The 19,283-nt window shown below is 45.3% G+C and overlaps 1 protein-coding gene across 1 annotated transcript; it reads right to left on the bottom strand.

Moving 5' to 3' along the window:
- Nucleotides 1-3,255: 3,255 nt before the first annotated feature.
- Nucleotides 3,256-14,640, bottom strand: LOC135811598 (uncharacterized). The gene is made up of 3 exons (XM_065324833.1): nt 14,169-14,640; nt 5,654-5,752; nt 3,256-4,258 (listed from the first exon to the last, which is right to left on the bottom strand). Exons 1-3 carry the CDS (start codon nt 14,349-14,351, stop codon nt 3,866-3,868), a joined length of 675 nt encoding a protein of 224 aa, XP_065180905.1. The 5' UTR covers nt 14,352-14,640; the 3' UTR covers nt 3,256-3,865.
- Between the last annotated feature and the right edge of the window lie 4,643 nt (nt 14,641-19,283).

Below are 19,283 nucleotides of genomic sequence, written 5' to 3'. Positions count from 1 at the left end.
ACAGTTTTACTTTCCCAATGTCTATTTCATTCTGAAGAAAGGCTGAGGCTTCCTGCAGCTTCATCTGTGAAAGGAATTCGGGTGGACACACCCATTCCCATAGTGCTGCACATCCGAACCAGTCCCGTTCTTTTCACGTTGTTAAAATAACGGAACTGGCTCGGATGTGCAGCGCTATGGGAATGGGTGTGTCCACCCGAATTCCTTTCTATTTCATTCGACTGGATTACTAACTTGCTGCTGCTTGCCTAAGTACATGTAGGTCTGTCCACTGTTGCGCGGTTGGGTTTTCTAGAAGTTTGAGTTGAAATTTTGTGGAACACTCGACACAAAAAGCATTGTACATGTACAATGATCGGGGATGTCATGTACATGTAGATGTTACGTCACGTAATGTTCCGACGATGGGCGCGGCCGTGCGGGCGTGCATGTTATGGTAAGCTATACCACTGTACTGAGTCTGTACGGGGACACTCAGCTTGTTTGGGTATGTACTATTTCAGTTACACTGAATTATATTTCACAGCAAGCTTCCAGCTTCAACCTCTTCTCCGGCCATGGAGATGTACATTGTACGTTACACAGTCTGGGCAATCGCACACTAACCTGGGACAATGCAGACCCTACAGCTACCATGGCTACTAGTACTGTAAATACAGTAATACAGTCATGTACAGGTCTGTATGTCTTTACAAGGTAGTACTCCACCGGTATGATGTCATGACCCCACCCCTGGCATTGGCTTGCTCATGTCGGGGTTGACCGGTGCATGGTGCTCTATCCATGAGCGGAACTTTAAACAGTCATCCGGAACAATAATAAATAATTATTTTTAGCACTACTTAAGCCCATAAAGCCAGCTAAAAAATGCCATGTGAATCACTAGAGTCTGTGCACAAAAAGAATGCAGTGTATCTCATGACAACTGAAAGTCGTTCAACTTGTTTGCACTGGGCCAAGTCATCTTTTTTGATACTTTTTTTTAAACGAAGAGCACTCTATTGTGCATCCACCTCAATTTTGGCTGTGTTGTTCACATTTCCCACTTGTGAAATACATGTATATGAAAAAGTCACACTGCATGCAGTACATGTACATGTAGTATGTGTGCTGTTGACTGTTGCGTGTTGTACGTGTAATTACCTAAGCCACAGCTGTACAGTGTAGCAGTATGCGCCATATGTGCTTTGTATGAGTGTAAGGATCTTTCATTTTTTTTTTCCCCGCACACACATCACACCACATACTCCGGCATGCACTGGCTGTTGGTAACCACCCAGGAGAATGAAAGAAAAGTCAGGAAGAGTCTGAGAAAGAGAAGAAAGACGTGTGTGACCATAATCGTTGGGAATCGAACCCGCAATCTATCGATTAGAAATCGCTGCACATACCACTGCACCATATGGGCACACACACACACACACACACACACACACACACACACACACACACACACACACACACACACACACACCTGTCCCTGTCCTGAACATTGCCGTAAGACGGTCACATGTCCCCTCACGCCAACAGACATGGGGTACGAGGGGACTATCATTGCCATCGGCAATGGGTACGTTCAAGGTTCATACGAGGGGCCAACAGTGGGTCGGTTGAATACAGTACGCAGCACGCTCCGCAGGCTAGCGGCCAACGAGAGTGCTGGTGTACTTTGCGCAGCTGTGGAGTTGGAAACCCCTCTTTGATCGGCAGCATCTGCCACATGCGCTGCAATGAGCCTGGTAGCAGGGTAGTGCTAGCTGAGTCCTCGCCGGCACCGGTACTGCCACAACTGGGTTGGGCGCAGGCAAAAAAAAGGCCCGCCACTGGGCACGTAGAGCGAACGTCGTCGGGTTGACACTTATGGACAGCGAGGCCTCCGGTGCTCCTGAACCATGTCTTACACGCTGCGCATTTCCTGCTCGGAGCCTCCCAATCTGATCTGCGATCGGCTTGCCGCGCTCCTCTTCGCATTTGTGTCGGGCCATACCACTCTTTGACAGTGACCGGCCACAAACCACGCATGGTGTTCGTGGTTGCGGGCGTGGTCCAGATGAAGTAATGCTAGAGTACGCCCTTTGCCATTCACTGCACTCCTGTGCCAAGTCAGAACATGCGTCATCGCCAAGGTCGAGGCATCAAACATTCGCTCTCACGGCATCACGCCACGTCTTCCGAGGGCCACAGGCAGGACGGGTCGGCAAGAGGGCGCCAAACAGCAGCTGACGCGGAGTACGCTCCTCCTCCATTCTGCACAGATGACCAAGCCACTCCATTCGGCGACGCATGACACAGGTCGGTAGATCATCTTGTCTGGCGGTGTTCCAGATTGCCAGAACATCGGTATTAGTCAATCGGGATGCCCCTATGTCAAGTTGAGTGATGCCCAGGATCGATTGGATACATTATGGAATGTCGAGAGGGCGGCTACATCCCGGCTCAGCGGCACCCAGCACTCAGAGCAGTAGAGCAACAGGGATACAACACACACGCCTCATACACCTGGCGCTTAGTGGCAACTGATAGGTTGCGGTCCGTGAACACCGTGCGACGCAGCGCCCCGAAGGCCCTCGATGCTCCAGCAATGCGTGACTTGATATCATGAGCCTATCGACTATCTGTATGTACGATGGAGCAGAGATACCTGAAGTCAGCCATGCTCTCAACAATATCACCCACTACCATCAAAGGCAAGTGGTCATGTGCTGGGGAGTCCGTAGCCGACCGCCATAACCTTGGTCTTTGCGAGATTCACCTTCAGGCCAAATGCGCAAGCAAGACTCACAAACGCAGCCAGTTGTGCCTTGCACCCTCATGGGAGGTGGCAACCAGTGCAGAGTCGTCAGCAAACTGGCTGTCGTTGTGCCGTTTCAAAACGCCTGTACGTGGCCTGCGGAATAGTAGCCGACCACCAGCATTCGTCGCCACAGGAAGCCCGATATCCGGAATGTCTGCAATCGCCTTGTACCATTGCTGGAACACAGCCCACATGTAGATATTAATTAAACAAGACTGGTGCCATGCAGCATCCTTGATGCAAACCACTGTTTACATCAATCGGGTCAACGTCAGCTCCCGCCAGTACCAATGATGCCTTCATGTTGTCGTGAAAAGCTTGGATAATGCGGACGAGTCTATCGGGGACACCAGCTCTTCTCAAAACGAACTACAGACTTTCACGATTGACGGAAACACACACACATGATCAGAGTGCGAATATAGACTAATCCGGCACAAGACACAACACTCAGACATCAGTTTGCAGTTAGGCAGCTCAGTCAAACATTGCTTCATTTCAGTCACTTGTGATAATATTATCATTTGTTATTCTGTCAACGGGTTACAGGTCATAGCAGGGGAGGGAATCAAGACATTCGAAACTGAAAATATAGCATACTCTAGACCACACAAGCACAACAGCTTGCAACATCGTGTGAAGAATACGAATTGACGAAGAACTGTGGCCAGTCTCTGCTAGCCCACAGCTCCAAACAGAATAACTCAAGCCAACAGCGTAGAAAATACGTTGAGGAATAGAAATTTCGTCCACACTGGATGCACCAGTGATTATCAATTTAACTGGCCTTGACTAGAGAGATAAACAAGAACAAACAAAACCTTTTTTGCTCAACTGCTTCAGCTGCCTATAGTGCCATGGTATGCCGTATATTGAAAACACAACAAAAAGACATAAGAAAACGACACAGCACGAGTATCAAAAACCGTCCGTATCAATATCAGAGGCATATCCGGGGTGGAGTGAGCAATGGCAGATCTGCTGCTGCCCAGCTTACTAATGTCCTCCGGCTCACGTGCGTCGAACATCCGAGGACAATGATTGTCGGCAGTACAATCTCCGTAGCGCAGCTCATACGCTCTCCACTTCAGCACACAACAGTGGTCTGACATCATCAGGACCCTGTTTGCTAACAGGTTCAATAGACACTTCAACAGGGTCACTTTGAAATCGGATAATGGCCTGAATAGACATGACCAGGTATACCAGACCGAATGGAACAAGTAGCAGGATCATAGACACGGCGCTTTTCTTTGTAGTGAAGTACAGAATTAGCCCTAGAGAGCCGAGCAGTATGAAGATGCACGATATGAGCACTTTGCGGAGGAACACGCGACGCCAGTACTGCTTTCGGGTCAGCCCGGTTTCCACCTCCCGGCCGTCGATGAAAAGCACCATGGCCTCTTTCCAGACGTGCAGCGCAGTGCCGTCCAGTGCCAGCTCTACCTTGTGTCCCTTCTCCACCTGACAGCAGCGCACAGGACACAAGAACATACATACATGTATGTACACGCATACACATACACGTAATATACACACAGACACATGCACAAAATGCATGCACATACACACACACACACACACACACACATGCATGCACACGCCCTCCCCCCCCCCCCCACATGCACACACACACACACGTGCGCGCGCAGTAACACAAAAAAAACATTCATGCAGCACAAGCCTGCAACAGAAGCCAATAAGGGGCCAACAACCATTATCAATCCTTCGTCCAGCAACACAACCGTTTTGTTATGGCCGGCCACCGTGGTTACCAAAATGTTACACATTTCTATTGCCGTTAGGTCATCGGACGCAAGATAGATATACAGTGCGTAGTGGTTATAGTGTGGTCGCGTAAAAGAATATATTGCCCACAAGAATGACCTCTCGTCTTTTAATGATCGTACCATGGGTTTCAAGTGAACGTTTATTCTTACAAGCAATGTTATCGCATAGTAGAATAGATCGGTCCTAAGAATGGACTTTGTGTAGCAACACATGCCAGATTAGTACGAAGTGTATCGCCTGTATCGTAAAGTACCGTTGATCCCCCCCCCCCCCCCCCCCCCATTTCGCTTCCCAGCTGGGTTTCCAGCAGGGGGCGGGAATTAGATCAAGGCTGTCAAGTGCAGTACGATGTACAACAATGTTGAAGATCAGACTCAGTGTGCTGGATTGTGCACATTTTCATCCTGCACTGGCACGTATTGTGTACAGCAGTGCATGCGCCGGTTCAATGTCGTATTTCGTTGTATACGCCGACAGGGGGGCGGTAATTAGAGAGGGGGCGGATCAACGGTACTTTACGGTAGTAATAACATCAGTCCAATGCAGTTCTAATCCGACTTGCACTGCATCGTAGTGCTGCAGGTTCAACTGTTGTAGTCATGTACATGTTCCTCGCGCTGCATTGCCACATGGCCAGTAAGCGTATGGGATTATGATTCAAACTGAACACCTGTATGCACAGCAGCGATACGCTGCATGTATGATGACCATCCTGCCCCTGCGCACATGCATTTAATATGTCACACCACTTGATTTATCGTGTGTAAGAAATATCGGAAATAAGAATGGAACGTCCCACTTCAAACACCCACGCCATAACCGATACCTACTGTACATAAATTCTCCAAGAATACACGGATCGCTTGAGATTCAGTCAGACTGAGTTTCAGCATCCGCAAGAACGCCACCACCCTCAAGGATCAAGGCGCAGATGCAGCTCCTACAGCGGTGGGAGGTGAGTAGATCAGATCCGCCACAAGGCGAATCGGAAGATGAACATAACTGATGAATATTTTTTCTGTGTAGAACTTCAGACATGCAGCGTAGGCATCAGCTCAGTGACCTTACCCAACAATGACGATTCGGCGTTCCACATGCTGGCCATTGCGAACAGGAGTTGTACAGCTGGGCATCCCAAGACTTCTCCTCGTTCACTGTTATATGCACCTGACAAGCAAACAATGACAATGCCAGCGACAACGACAACAGAGACAACACAACGACAACAGAGACAACACGACGACAACACAACAAGGATGACAGCGATAATAGAGTCAGCCACAACAAAGGCAGGAACAACAACGATGACAGAAGCAGCAACGACACCAACTAATGCTAATGAGACTTTTCCGAGAGAAAACCTGATACACAACCACCGTTACCGTACCTACCGACCAGACTAAAACTTACCACAGTAAGACCTGTACCGTAAAGTACCGTTGATCCGCCCCCACGCCATGTCGCTTCCCAGCTGGGTTTTCGGCAGGGGGGCGGGAATTAGATCAAGGCTGTCAAGTGCAGTACGATGTTCAACAACGTAGAGGATCAGACTCAATGTGCTGGATTGTGCACATTTTGATCCTGGATTGGCAAGTATTGTGTACAGCAATGCATGCGTCGGTTCAACATCGTATTTCGTTGTATACGCCGAAGTCGCTTCACAAGGAGAAAATCGACAGGGGGCGGGAATTAGAGAGGGGGCGGATCACCGGTCCTTTACGGTAATGGCGACCACTCGGATATGGCGACCACTCGACCATGGCGACCACTTTTCCTTGTCACGTACGCATTCACATTCAAAACAGCTCGGATGCGGCGACCACTCGCTCAACGCGACCGACGCCCATGCACCCACCCGCTTCCGCATTCCACCCTGCTAGTACATGTAAATGCACACATTGCATGGTGCACCGTGCATGGTAGATCTACACATCAGTGCATGGTAGATCTACACACCAGTGCAGGACGTGTAGATCGACACACCAGTGCATGGTAGATCTACACACCAGTGCATGGTAGATCTACACACCATGCATGGTAGATCTACACACCAGTGCATGGTAGATCTACACACCAGTGCATGGTAGATCTACACACCAGTGCATGGTAGATCTACACACCAGTGCATGGTAGATCTACACATCAGTGCAGGACGTGTAGATGTACTTGTGCATGGTGCATGCACGGCAACTGCCCGGGCACATGAGTCGTGCTAGAGTGGCATAGCCTGTGTGCAGCGTGATACACTAATCAAAATGATATATCACACGTATTATGACGCGGGTATGACCACGTGATCCACTGAACCTGGATATGAAGACCACCTGGCCAAGGTGACCACTTTTTCTCGTCCCTTGAGTGGTCGCCGTAGACAGGTTATACTGTACTAACACACTATTCCATACTTAGCATCCCGTATTTACACACTATTCCATGCTTAGCATCCCGTATTTACACACTATTCCATGCTTAGCATCCCGTATTTACACACTATTCCATGCTTAGCATCCCGTATTTACACACTATTCCATGCTTAGCATCCCGTATTTACACACTATTCCATACTTAGCATCCCGTATTTACACACTATTCCATGCTTAGCATCCCGTATTTACACACTATTCCATACTTAGCATCCCGTATTTACACACTATTCCATGCTTAGCATCCCGTATTTACACACTATTCCATGCTTAGCATCCCGTATTTACACACTATTCCATGCTTAGCATCCCGTATTTACACACTATTCCATGCTTAGCATCCCGTATTTACACACTATTCCATACTTAGCATCCCGTATTTACACACTATTCCATGCTTAGCATCCCGTATTTACACACTATTCCATACTTAGCATCCCGTATTTACACACTATTCCATGCTTAGCATCCCGTATTTACACACTATTCCATGCTTAGCATCCCGTATTTACACACTATTCCATGCTTAGCATCCCGTATTTACACACTATTCCATGCTTAGCATCCCGTATTTACACACTATTCCATACTTAGCATCCCGTATTTACACACTATTCCATGCTTAGCATCCCGTATTTACACACTATTCCATGCTTAGCATCCCGTATTTACACACTATTCCATACTTAGCATCCCGTATTTACACACTATTCCATACTTAGCATCCCGTATTTACACACTATTCCATGCTTAGCATCCCGTATTTACACACTATTCCATGCTTAGCATCCCGTATTTACACACTATTCCATGCTTAGCATCCCGTATTTACACACTATTCCATGCTTAGCATCCCGTATTTACACACTATTCCATACTTAGCATCCCGTATTTACACACTATTCCATGCTTAGCATCCCGTATTTACACACTATTCCATACTTAGCATCCCGTATTTACACACTATTCCATGCTTAGCATCCCGTATTTACACACTATTCCATGCTTAGCATCCCGTATTTACACACTATTCCATGCTTAGCATCCCGTATTTACACACTATTCCATACTTATCATCCAGTATTTACCGTATTCCATGTTTAGCATCCAGTATTTACCGTATTCCATGCTTAGCATCCCGTATTTACACACTATTCCATACTTAGCATCCCGTATTTACACACTATTCCATACTTAGCATCCCGTATTTACACACTATTCCATGCTTAGCATCCCGTATTTACACACTATTCCATGCTTAGCATCCCGTATTTACACACTATTCCATACTTAGCATCCCGTCACTATTCCATACTTAGCATCCCGTATTTACACACTATTCCATACTTAGCATCCCGTATTTACACACTATTCCATACTTAGCATCCCGTATTTACACACTATTCCATACTTAGCATCCCGTATTTACACACTATTCCATACTTAGCATCCCGTATTTACACACTATTCCATACTTAGCATCCCGTATTTACACACTATTCCATACTTAGCATCCCGTATTTACACACTATTCCATACTTAGCATCCCGTATTTACACACTATTCCATACTTAGCATCCCGTATTTACACACTATTCCATACTTAGCATCCCGTATTTACACACTATTCCATACTTAGCATCCCGTATTTACACACTATTCCATACTTAGCATCCCGTATTTACACACTATTCCATACTTAGCATCCCGTATTTACACACTATTCCATACTTAGCATCCCGTATTTACACACTATTCCATACTTAGCATCCCGTATTTACACACTATTCCATACTTAGCATCCCGTATTTACACACTATTCCATACTTAGCATCCCGTATTTACACACTATTCCATACTTAGCATCCCGTATTTACACACTATTCCATACTTAGCATCCCGTATTTACACACTATTCCATGCTTAGCATCCCGTATTTACACACTATTCCATACTTAGCATCCCGTATTTACACACTATTCCATACTTAGCATCCCGTATTTACACACTATTCCATGCTTAGCATCCCGTATTTACACACTATTCCATACTTAGCATCCCGTATTTACACACTATTCCATACTTAGCATCCCGTATTTACACACTATTCCATGCTTAGCATCCCGTATTTACACACTATTCCATACTTAGCATCCCGTATTTACACACTATTCCATACTTAGCATCCGGTATTTACACACTATTCCATACTTAGCATCCCGTATTTACACACTATTCCATACTTAGCATCCCGTATTTACACACTATTCCATGCTTAGCATCCCGTATTTACACACTATTCCATACTTAGCATCCCGTATTTACACACTATTCCATGCTTAGCATCCCGTATTTACACACTATTCCATGCTTAGCATCCCGTATTTACACACTATTCCATGCTTAGCATCCCGTATTTACACACTATTCCATACTTATCATCCAGTATTTACCGTATTCCATGTTTAGCATCCAGTATTTACCGTATTCCATGCTTAGCATCCCGTATTTACACACTATTCCATACTTAGCATCCCGTATTTACACACTATTCCATACTTAGCATCCCGTATTTACACACTATTCCATGCTTAGCATCCCGTATTTACACACTATTCCATGCTTAGCATCCCGTATTTACACACTATTCCATACTTAGCATCCCGTATTTACACACTATTCCATACTTAGCATCCCGTATTTACACACTATTCCATACTTAGCATCCCGTATTTACACACTATTCCATACTTAGCATCCCGTATTTACACACTATTCCATACTTAGCATCCCGTATTTACACACTATTCCATACTTAGCATCCCGTATTTACACACTATTCCATACTTAGCATCCCGTATTTACACACTATTCCATACTTAGCATCCCGTATTTACACACTATTCCATACTTAGCATCCCGTATTTACACACTATTCCATACTTAGCATCCCGTATTTACACACTATTCCATACTTAGCATCCCGTATTTACACACTATTCCATACTTAGCATCCCGTATTTACACACTATTCCATACTTAGCATCCCGTATTTACACACTATTCCATACTTAGCATCCCGTATTTACACACTATTCCATGCTTAGCATCCCGTATTTACACACTATTCCATACTTAGCATCCCGTATTTACACACTATTCCATACTTAGCATCCCGTATTTACACACTATTCCATGCTTAGCATCCCGTATTTACACACTATTCCATACTTAGCATCCCGTATTTACACACTATTCCATACTTAGCATCCCGTATTTACACACTATTCCATGCTTAGCATCCCGTATTTACACACTATTCCATACTTAGCATCCCGTATTTACACACTATTCCATACTTAGCATCCGGTATTTACACACTATTCCATACTTAGCATCCCGTATTTACACACTATTCCATACTTAGCATCCCGTATTTACACACTATTCCATGCTTAGCATCCCGTATTTACACACTATTCCATACTTAGCATCCCGTATTTACACACTATTCCATGCTTAGCATCCCGTATTTACACACTATTCCATGCTTAGCATCCCGTATTTACACACTATTCCATGCTTAGCATCCCGTATTTACACACTATTCCATACTTATCATCCAGTATTTACCGTATTCCATGTTTAGCATCCAGTATTTACCGTATTCCATGCTTAGCATCCCGTATTTACACACTATTCCATACTTAGCATCCCGTATTTACACACTATTCCATACTTAGCATCCCGTATTTACACACTATTCCATGCTTAGCATCCCGTATTTACACACTATTCCATGCTTAGCATCCCGTATTTACACACTATTCCATACTTAGCATCCCGTATTTACACACTATTCCATACTTAGCATCCCGTATTTACACACTATTCCATACTTAGCATCCCGTATTTACACACTATTCCATACTTAGCATCCCGTATTTACACACTATTCCATACTTAGCATCCCGTATTTACACACTATTCCATACTTAGCATCCCGTATTTACACACTATTCCATACTTAGCATCCCGTATTTACACACTATTCCATACTTAGCATCCCGTATTTACACACTATTCCATACTTAGCATCCCGTATTTACACACTATTCCATACTTAGCATCCCGTATTTACACACTATTCCATACTTAGCATCCCGTATTTACACACTATTCCATACTTAGCATCCCGTATTTACACACTATTCCATACTTAGCATCCCGTATTTACACACTATTCCATACTTAGCATCCCGTATTTACACACTATTCCATACTTAGCATCCCGTATTTACACACTATTCCATACTTAGCATCCCGTATTTACACACTATTCCATACTTAGCATCCCGTATTTACACACTATTCCATACTTAGCATCCCGTATTTACACACTATTCCATACTTAGCATCCCGTATTTACACACTATTCCATACTTAGCATCCCGTATTTACACACTATTCCATGCTTAGCATCCCGTATTTACACACTATTCCATACTTAGCATCCCGTATTTACACACTATTCCATACTTAGCATCCCGTATTTACACACTATTCCATGCTTAGCATCCCGTATTTACACACTATTCCATACTTAGCATCCCGTATTTACACACTATTCCATACTTAGCATCCCGTATTTACACACTATTCCATGCTTAGCATCCCATATTTACACACTATTCCATACTTAGCATCCCGTATTTACACACTATTCCATACTTAGCATCCCGTATTTACACACTATTCCATACTTAGCATCCCGTATTTACACACTATTCCATACTTAGCATCCCGTATTTACACACTATTCCATGCTTAGCATCCCGTATTTACACACTATTCCATACTTAGCATCCCGTATTTACACACTATTCCATACTTAGCATCCCGTATTTACACACTATTCCATACTTAGCATCCCGTATTTACACACTATTCCATACTTAGCATCCCGTATTTACACACTATTCCATGCTTAGCATCCCGTATTTACACACTATTCCATACTTAGCATCCCGTATTTACACACTATTCCATACTTAGCATCCCGTATTTACACACTATTCCATACTTAGCATCCCGTATTTACACACTATTCCATACTTAGCATCCCGTATTTACACACTATTCCATACTTAGCATCCCGTATTTACACACTATTCCATGCTTAGCATCCCGTATTTACACACTATTCCATGCTTAGCATCTCGTATTTACACACTATTCCATACTTAGCATCCCGTATTTACACACTATTCCATGCTTAGCATCCCGTATTTACACACTATTCCATACTTAGCATCCCGTATTTACACACTATTCCATACTTAGCATCCCGTATTTACACACTATTCCATGCTTAGCATCCCGTATTTACACACTATTCCATGCTTAGCATCCCGTATTTACACACTATTCCATGCTTAGCATCCCGTATTTACACACTATTCCATGCTTAGCATCCCGTATTTACACACTATTCCATGCTTAGCATCCCGTATTTACACACTATTCCATGCTTAGCATCCCGTATTTACACACTATTCCATGCTTAGCATCCTGTATTTACACACTATTCCATACTTAGCATCCTGTATTTACCGTATTTCCCCCATTATAGGTCGCACTCGATTATAAGTCGCACGCCCATTACCAGGTTTGAGCCATAATTTTTTGATGTATTCACTTCAGTAGTAAGTCATGATCGGTTGTAAGTCGCACCCCCCCCCCCCCCCCTTTTCACCCTTGATTTTTAGTGTAAAAAGGTGTAAGACTTATAATCGGGGAAATACGGTACTACACTATACACTTGACGTGACATCCTTATCTGGATTGCCATGATCCACAAAAGATTCAGCCACATTATTACCCTCCCCCTCCCCCCCCCCCCTCCCCCTCCCCCCTCCCCCCCCCCCCCTAGATTTGCACCAGTTCACGTTGTTTCAGATGCCATACAGTGAGGATCCAAAGACACTATGTGAATGGGGAACCGTAATACTGCTACATTCAATGGAACTTCATAGCATCGCATGTTTACTGCTGAGGAAGGCATATGTCCCCACCATATTATACACAAAGCACGAAAGACTGTGGGGGTCCTGCATGGCATGAATATTAATGTTACTTGGGATTTTGAAATAAATAGAGGCAAGCCAACACATGAATGGATTACTAGTACTGTCTTGCTGGCCAAGTGTAGGTCTGAATGCCATGGCTCCATGTCCTCAGTAAAATGGGTCTCTATTACTAAGTGCAGTGGTGTCACATGTAGCTAGGGCACTTGACTCCAGACCAGAAGCACCTGGCAGGTTCGATCCCTGGGCTGACGTTAGTATTTATGGAGCTGATAAAATACAATGATTGGATTTCCTGCATCTCCGTCCTGCCATGCATTGGCCAATCAAGCACGCACCATGACTTGACAGATCTGCTCCTGTGTGAGGGCACTGTGTCACCACTAACACTTCCCTGGTTGGCATAAGTACAAGCAGCAGCAGCACCAGCTGATGGTGAGAGCCGCAAAATAATTAATTTCAATATCTTCCAGAGAGCCGGAAAGGCCATATCCTGATCATAGAAAATCACCTCGCTCGTCTGTGTGTTCGTGGACTTGCATACACATTCTGTGGGTTTATCAAAGTACTGTATTACACTACAATTTGCCGTGCCGCTCCACTACAAAATGTTGGAGCACTGTCCTTACGTCAAATTTCGGCCGACAGCGTCAGTACATCAATTACGTGGAGGGAAAGTTCTTCTTTTAGCCAACACGAAATGCAAGAAAGCCCACCGGTGTTAACGTCATTTTGTAAAGCGCAATGTTTTAGACTCGGGTGCTGTAACACTAATATTTTGACAATATTGCTAGAGATCCGTCTGCAAGTGCAACATCTCCACAGACAAAGATCCACAGGTGTGACATTTCCACAAATCCGTACCAGCGTCAATGACGTTATTCGCGAGAGTAAGCAAACGTGAGCCAGAAACTGCAACGTATTTCGGATTATGAAGCTCAGAAACCTGAGTGATGGGCACATGTGCATAACACACTGTCTCCTTAGAAAGCTGACCATGCATTGCCACAAAAAAACAAAACACAGTGCGCTCACCCGCACACGCACACAAGAAATATTTCACTGGTCATTTACCTGTGAAGCCATCTCGTTGGCGCATCCCGTCTTGGCCTGGTCGACTTCAACCACTACCTCCATGTTGTCCGTACCACCTTCCTCTTCTAGGGGAACACTCCACACACGGCGACGATCCTCCAAACGTTTCTCAGCTGCTTTCTCCCGCCGCTCGCGCTGCTCTCTGCTGCCTTTGCGAGGCATTGCGCTCTAGATGTGGACGGTGTGGCCTAAATCTCCGCAGCAGCAACACGCTCGATCCGCTAGAAAGTAGGCGAGATGCACAGCACCCTGCACGTAGCCATGTCAATGTCTCCAGAGATGAGAGAGAACAATAGACGTCGAGAAATCCTCAACTGAGTAAACAGAGATCGATGCAGTTTTGAAGTACTCTGCGCGCTGAAGTGGAATCGCCCTGCACTCGTGCACAAAATCAGTAAAGACTATCTACTGGCAGTAGCGATATGGATGCATGGGCTGGCTGTGTACCAAGCTGTGCACTGTAGATCTACGTACAGAAGTATTAGTTCACAACAGAAGGAAGTCACCTGTTCCGAAGGCTGCGTTCATAATGCCAAGCACGATTACGAACTGGCACGAGATGCTGCTGAGTGCTGTCACTACCAGTACTGGCAGTACTGACTCTGTACCGTCTAGTACAGTCAGCGTCATTTGAACTGTATCCGTGTTGTCACTGTTGACTGTTGCCAGTGAGTGCAGTGCAGCCTCTGCAGGCGAGGGTCGGCTCGACGATCTGCGTGACAGCTAGCCAGCTATCGCTGAACTAATTCTTATTTTATTGGCGATACGCTTATGCAATGTCACCACAATCTACCTGGTACGACCTTAGTCGTTGGTGCGGATTTCCTGTAGGTTCAGATACCAACATGTAGAATGTTATCTGTTTACGAAGGTGGTGATGTGCTATGTAACGTATGTTCCTACAAGTTACACTAGGTATTATCAATACGCGAGTAGACTCGACAGTATCCTTGAGCTTATTTCAAAACACGGATGAAAGGCATGTAGGCAGTGTGCTTTGTAGATCTATTGTTCTTATCTGCTGCGAAGGCCGGTTGGGTCGCCGGCCTGTACCTATTGACTATTGTCCATGCGGCCGGTGCATATCTACTGAGCATCTATAATAATTATTATGTGAAAGTACATGACAGTGCTGGCAACTGAAATCCGACCCCCCTAGCGTTGCGCTAGCCGCGATAGCGATTCGTACGAGACGCCAGGGGGGTCGGATTTCAGTTGCCAGCACTGTATGCGCCACACCGTTCTTCCTTTTTTTTACCTTTACATGTACAGTACTTGGCTTGGGCGCAATCTTTCCAATGAACGGAACGACACGGCTGGTTGTATTAAGTGCCACATAAGTGACCCCGCTCAAACGATGGACTATCCCGGCATCAGAATAAAAACCACAGCGCACTCAAGATAGAGAGAAAAGACAGAAACAGAGGGAGAGTAAACATGGCATGCAACGGGACGAAGAGATAAGAGAAATGCCAGGACTGTGTTATTATTTTCTTCTGGGTGATAACAGTCACACTGTTTTATTATACAATAGTCATGTAGTTATGGCCGCAACACATTGCCATTGGAGTGAGAATTACACATTGGAAATAAAAGGGGTTTGTCAACACATTGGAGTGAGAATTATGGTAAGAAATCTACTTGAACTTGTTGAAGACAGCCTTGTGTCAGTCCTGAATCCGAACGTGGTCTACTACCATGGATGGTATGCTCTAGACTAAAAAGCAATGTGCCTTTCCCTTACTGGCCTTGGTTATTCTTCCCCGCCTGTATACGTACGAGCACAGTCATACATACAATCATGTCCAATGTCATGTGCAATGATGGCATGTCATGCTGACATGCAGTCGCAATCCACAAACCTCGTTTGTCATATCCGCAGAGCCTGTTTTCTAACCCGCCAAAATATAGCAGACCATCTTACAGCGTATTCTGGCCTCATAACAGATTTTGCGTCATCTTCACGTGGTTATGATGACAGGTCCTTGTATCGTTACTTAAAGCTACATGACATGCAACCCCGATCGTCTTACTCAATCATTACTGACATTAATTATAGGCGACGCTGGAGAAAGGTAACATCTTTGCTTGGGATACGGGATTTGTATTGGCTCATAATTATTACGCCATTGTACATTGTAATCCCTGTAAGAGCCTCTAATCCTGTAGCCTCTGCACGAGTCGGTGCTTTGCCGCAGTTTTGGATTGCTCTGCGGTGGAGTCCTGCCACCTGTGCATGAGCCCTTTGTGGGTCACTGCACGAGGGAGTTTTTCTTCTTCTTCTTTTATGGGGAATTGTGTGTTGCTCATACATATGGGAGCTCGCGGTTTTCCTGCCGACTTGAATACTCACTTGCCTGACTCACGACTGCCATCCAGAGCACACGAGGAGTCCATCGAACCGTCCACTCGGCAAACCTGCAAGAAAGCATCACTCCCTGCTCAATAATGGACTCAGATGGAGAGCCAAGGTTTAATTTATACAAAGAGAAAGACCAAGAAACTACAAGTTACGCTATACTGTCCACTAACACCACCAGTTACTAAACAATCAGCTCATGCGATAACATTGCACGACTCTAACCGACGGTACTGACGTTCTACAACTAACTGGCTAACAGCTCTAGCACATCTTGGATGCGCACTATCGTCATCGATATGCATGAACATCCGCCAACGTCCTTCACAGCTGAGACTTTCACAGTTTCAGCTCGTGCTTATCTTGGTTGCGCTCACCTTCCTCTTCTTATGTTATTTCAATAACTGTTACTTAGAACCTTCCAAGTTGGAAGGCTGTTGGAGTGCGTATCCAAGATGTGCTAGAGCTGTTAGCCAGTTACATGTAGTTGTAGAACGCCAGCACCGTCGGTCAGTGTCGTGCAATGTTATCGCATGAGCTGATTGTTTAGTAACTGGTGGTGTTAGTGGACAGTATAGCGTAACTTGTAGTTCCTTGGTCTTTCTCCCTGCTCAATACACAGTGTTTCGGGGAATTCACCCCTAATCAGTTGAGCTTGAGTAGGCTGAGGAAGATCGTGTCTGAACTAACTTGAAGAGCACCACTTCGCATTATAGTGCTCTCCAGGCACAAGCATCACCAGGGTTACAAACTTACAGAGACGCTCCGTTTCCAGCGCGACAAATAGGGACCGGCGGATTCTGCTCGAAAAGGTGGCAGATTCTGCTCGAAAAGCAGAAAAATTGGCAGAACCATACAAACCTTATGGCGGGCAATTCCTCGAATTTTGCTCCATTTCTTTATCCACATACCAAACATGCATGAAACTTACCAGAAAAAGTACCGAATTCTGCCAATTTTTCTGCCGGCAGAATCCGCTGGACCCTAGCGACAAACACCTCGTGGGTCGGCAAGATGTACCTACCACGTGACAAAACAGAGAATACATCGTCAGAATACCACTCACGACAACTAGCACTGCCTGACAAAATACCGTAATGATGCTTGATTGCTGATGCCTGGTTTCCTTGACCTGGCAACTAACTGACTGTTCCCACCTCCGACCCTGCCGCTCGCCAGTCCCCTCCATTGCGTCCGGCAGTTTTTTTTTCTTCACAAGGTTTTTTCACCTAGTGGTTGCACGATGCTTTTGACTCCTCACACACTGTTTGTGTCATTTTGAAGTGCTGTATCTCTGAACTTCTTATCTTTATAGTATTGTAGTTGTAGTCTCTTAGTATATTTCCATCATTGCCTAGTACATTATAGTATTGTTTGAAGAAGGGAACGGAAACGTTCATTATAATTATGTCCTAATTGGCTGGTGGTAGGTTCTTGCGCACATGTACAACAACATAATCATGCATAGACAAGACAGTTTTAGTAAGTAGTAAAGTGTCGATATTTTACTACTCCCTGATCAGTGCTGGTGCCAGTGCAGTAGTGGCTTCCGATTTCCAGAAAATATTTTCCCGCGCAGGCGGTCACGCGCAGCAGCTTCTCGGTAGTCCCCGTGACTACAACTGCAACCGTCGACCAATCATCGCCTTGTGCGGGGGCGTCTGTACCCTCAGTGCGCATGCTCCACTAAGTCCGCACTGCAGCATCGACTTTGCTTTGTCTCTTGTTTTGCTTTGGTGGTGGAAGAAGAAGGAAGAAGAGTGTTTTCTTTCCTCTTGGCGTCCCCCCCCCCCGCAGCTAGAGCAGTAAAAGTAGTCCGAAGCAGTGCATACATCGGCGTTAATTCCCACACGCCAGTTTATTCTTTGGCCATATCAAAGCTGGAAGTCGTCTTCTCCCCGATTTCTGTCACGGAGGTTGAGGATCGTTTATTCTGGATTTCGACGAGGAGAAGGTAAGATCATCACCTTGTGGCGTTGTATTGCTGTTGGACTACAACCTACGGTACTCTGACTTTCAACGGAAGTCTACTGTGGGTCTAGGTGTCTGAACCGGAGAAAAATGTATTCTCCCGTTACCGGCTAACGATCGGTTCTCAACGGTCGGTTCTCAACGCTAGCATCTGCATGTACAATGGGAAAGTTCAGTTTGTTTGTTGTGTATCCAAGAAGCCAGTGTTTAGTTGGAATTGCGTTTGCTTGGCAATGGTTTTGCCCTGACAATGCCCCTTTTCTTTGTGTTTGTCTCTTTCAGAATGAAGAGGACTAACGGCTCATCGAGATCTGACTGTACAGTCATTATTATGAAGATGTACGCACGCACGCTCCAGTGAACGATTGCAGTCCAACCACGTGGCGAGCCAGCTACAAGCCAAGGTCGAGTTCTTTTGCGCATTGAAGGCGGCTGATCTGTGGAACTGGACAGAAACTCGATCCCTGCGATGCTTTCCTTCTTGTTTGTCAACTCCTCGAAGCCAATGGTCATTGCGGACCGCTTCAATGATGCTATCGGAGAGTGATATGAGCTTGCACCGTTTGTAGTCGAGAAGAGTCAAGAACGCTTGGAAATACGGCTGCTTCCGGTGAGTCTGTTTGCGCCGCAAAGATATTCTCTTGCCTTGTGTTTGACATACTCTTTGTACTGTGGTCATCTAGATAATCTGCAAATGCTCGGACTTGTGTGGACGAGTTCGCAATGATGAACCACTTCGAAGGATGATGCAGCGCAACAGTGAA

Source organism: Sycon ciliatum, chromosome 3 (assembly GCF_964019385.1).
Source record: "Sycon ciliatum chromosome 3, ocSycCili1.1, whole genome shotgun sequence".
In the NCBI taxonomy this organism is placed as follows: Eukaryota; Metazoa; Porifera; class Calcarea; order Leucosolenida; family Sycettidae; genus Sycon; species Sycon ciliatum.
Note: the sequence above shows the minus strand (reverse complement) of the source record. Positions and strands in the feature narration are given on the sequence as shown.

Bases quoted from the DNA above. Each gene is read 5' to 3' on its own strand.
- LOC135811598 (XM_065324833.1), bottom strand. From the start codon at position 14,351: ATGCCTCGCAAAGGCAGCAGAGAGCAGCGCGAGCGGCGGGAGAAAGCA. The intron at 5,753-14,168 runs GTAAATGACCAG...TTTGCTTGTCAG, and splicing joins CCAACGAGATGGCTTCACAG to GTGCATATAACAGTGAACGA. The intron at 4,259-5,653 runs GTAAGGTCACTG...CGCTGCTGTCAG, and splicing joins CGCCGAATCGTCATTGTTGG to GTGGAGAAGGGACACAAGGT.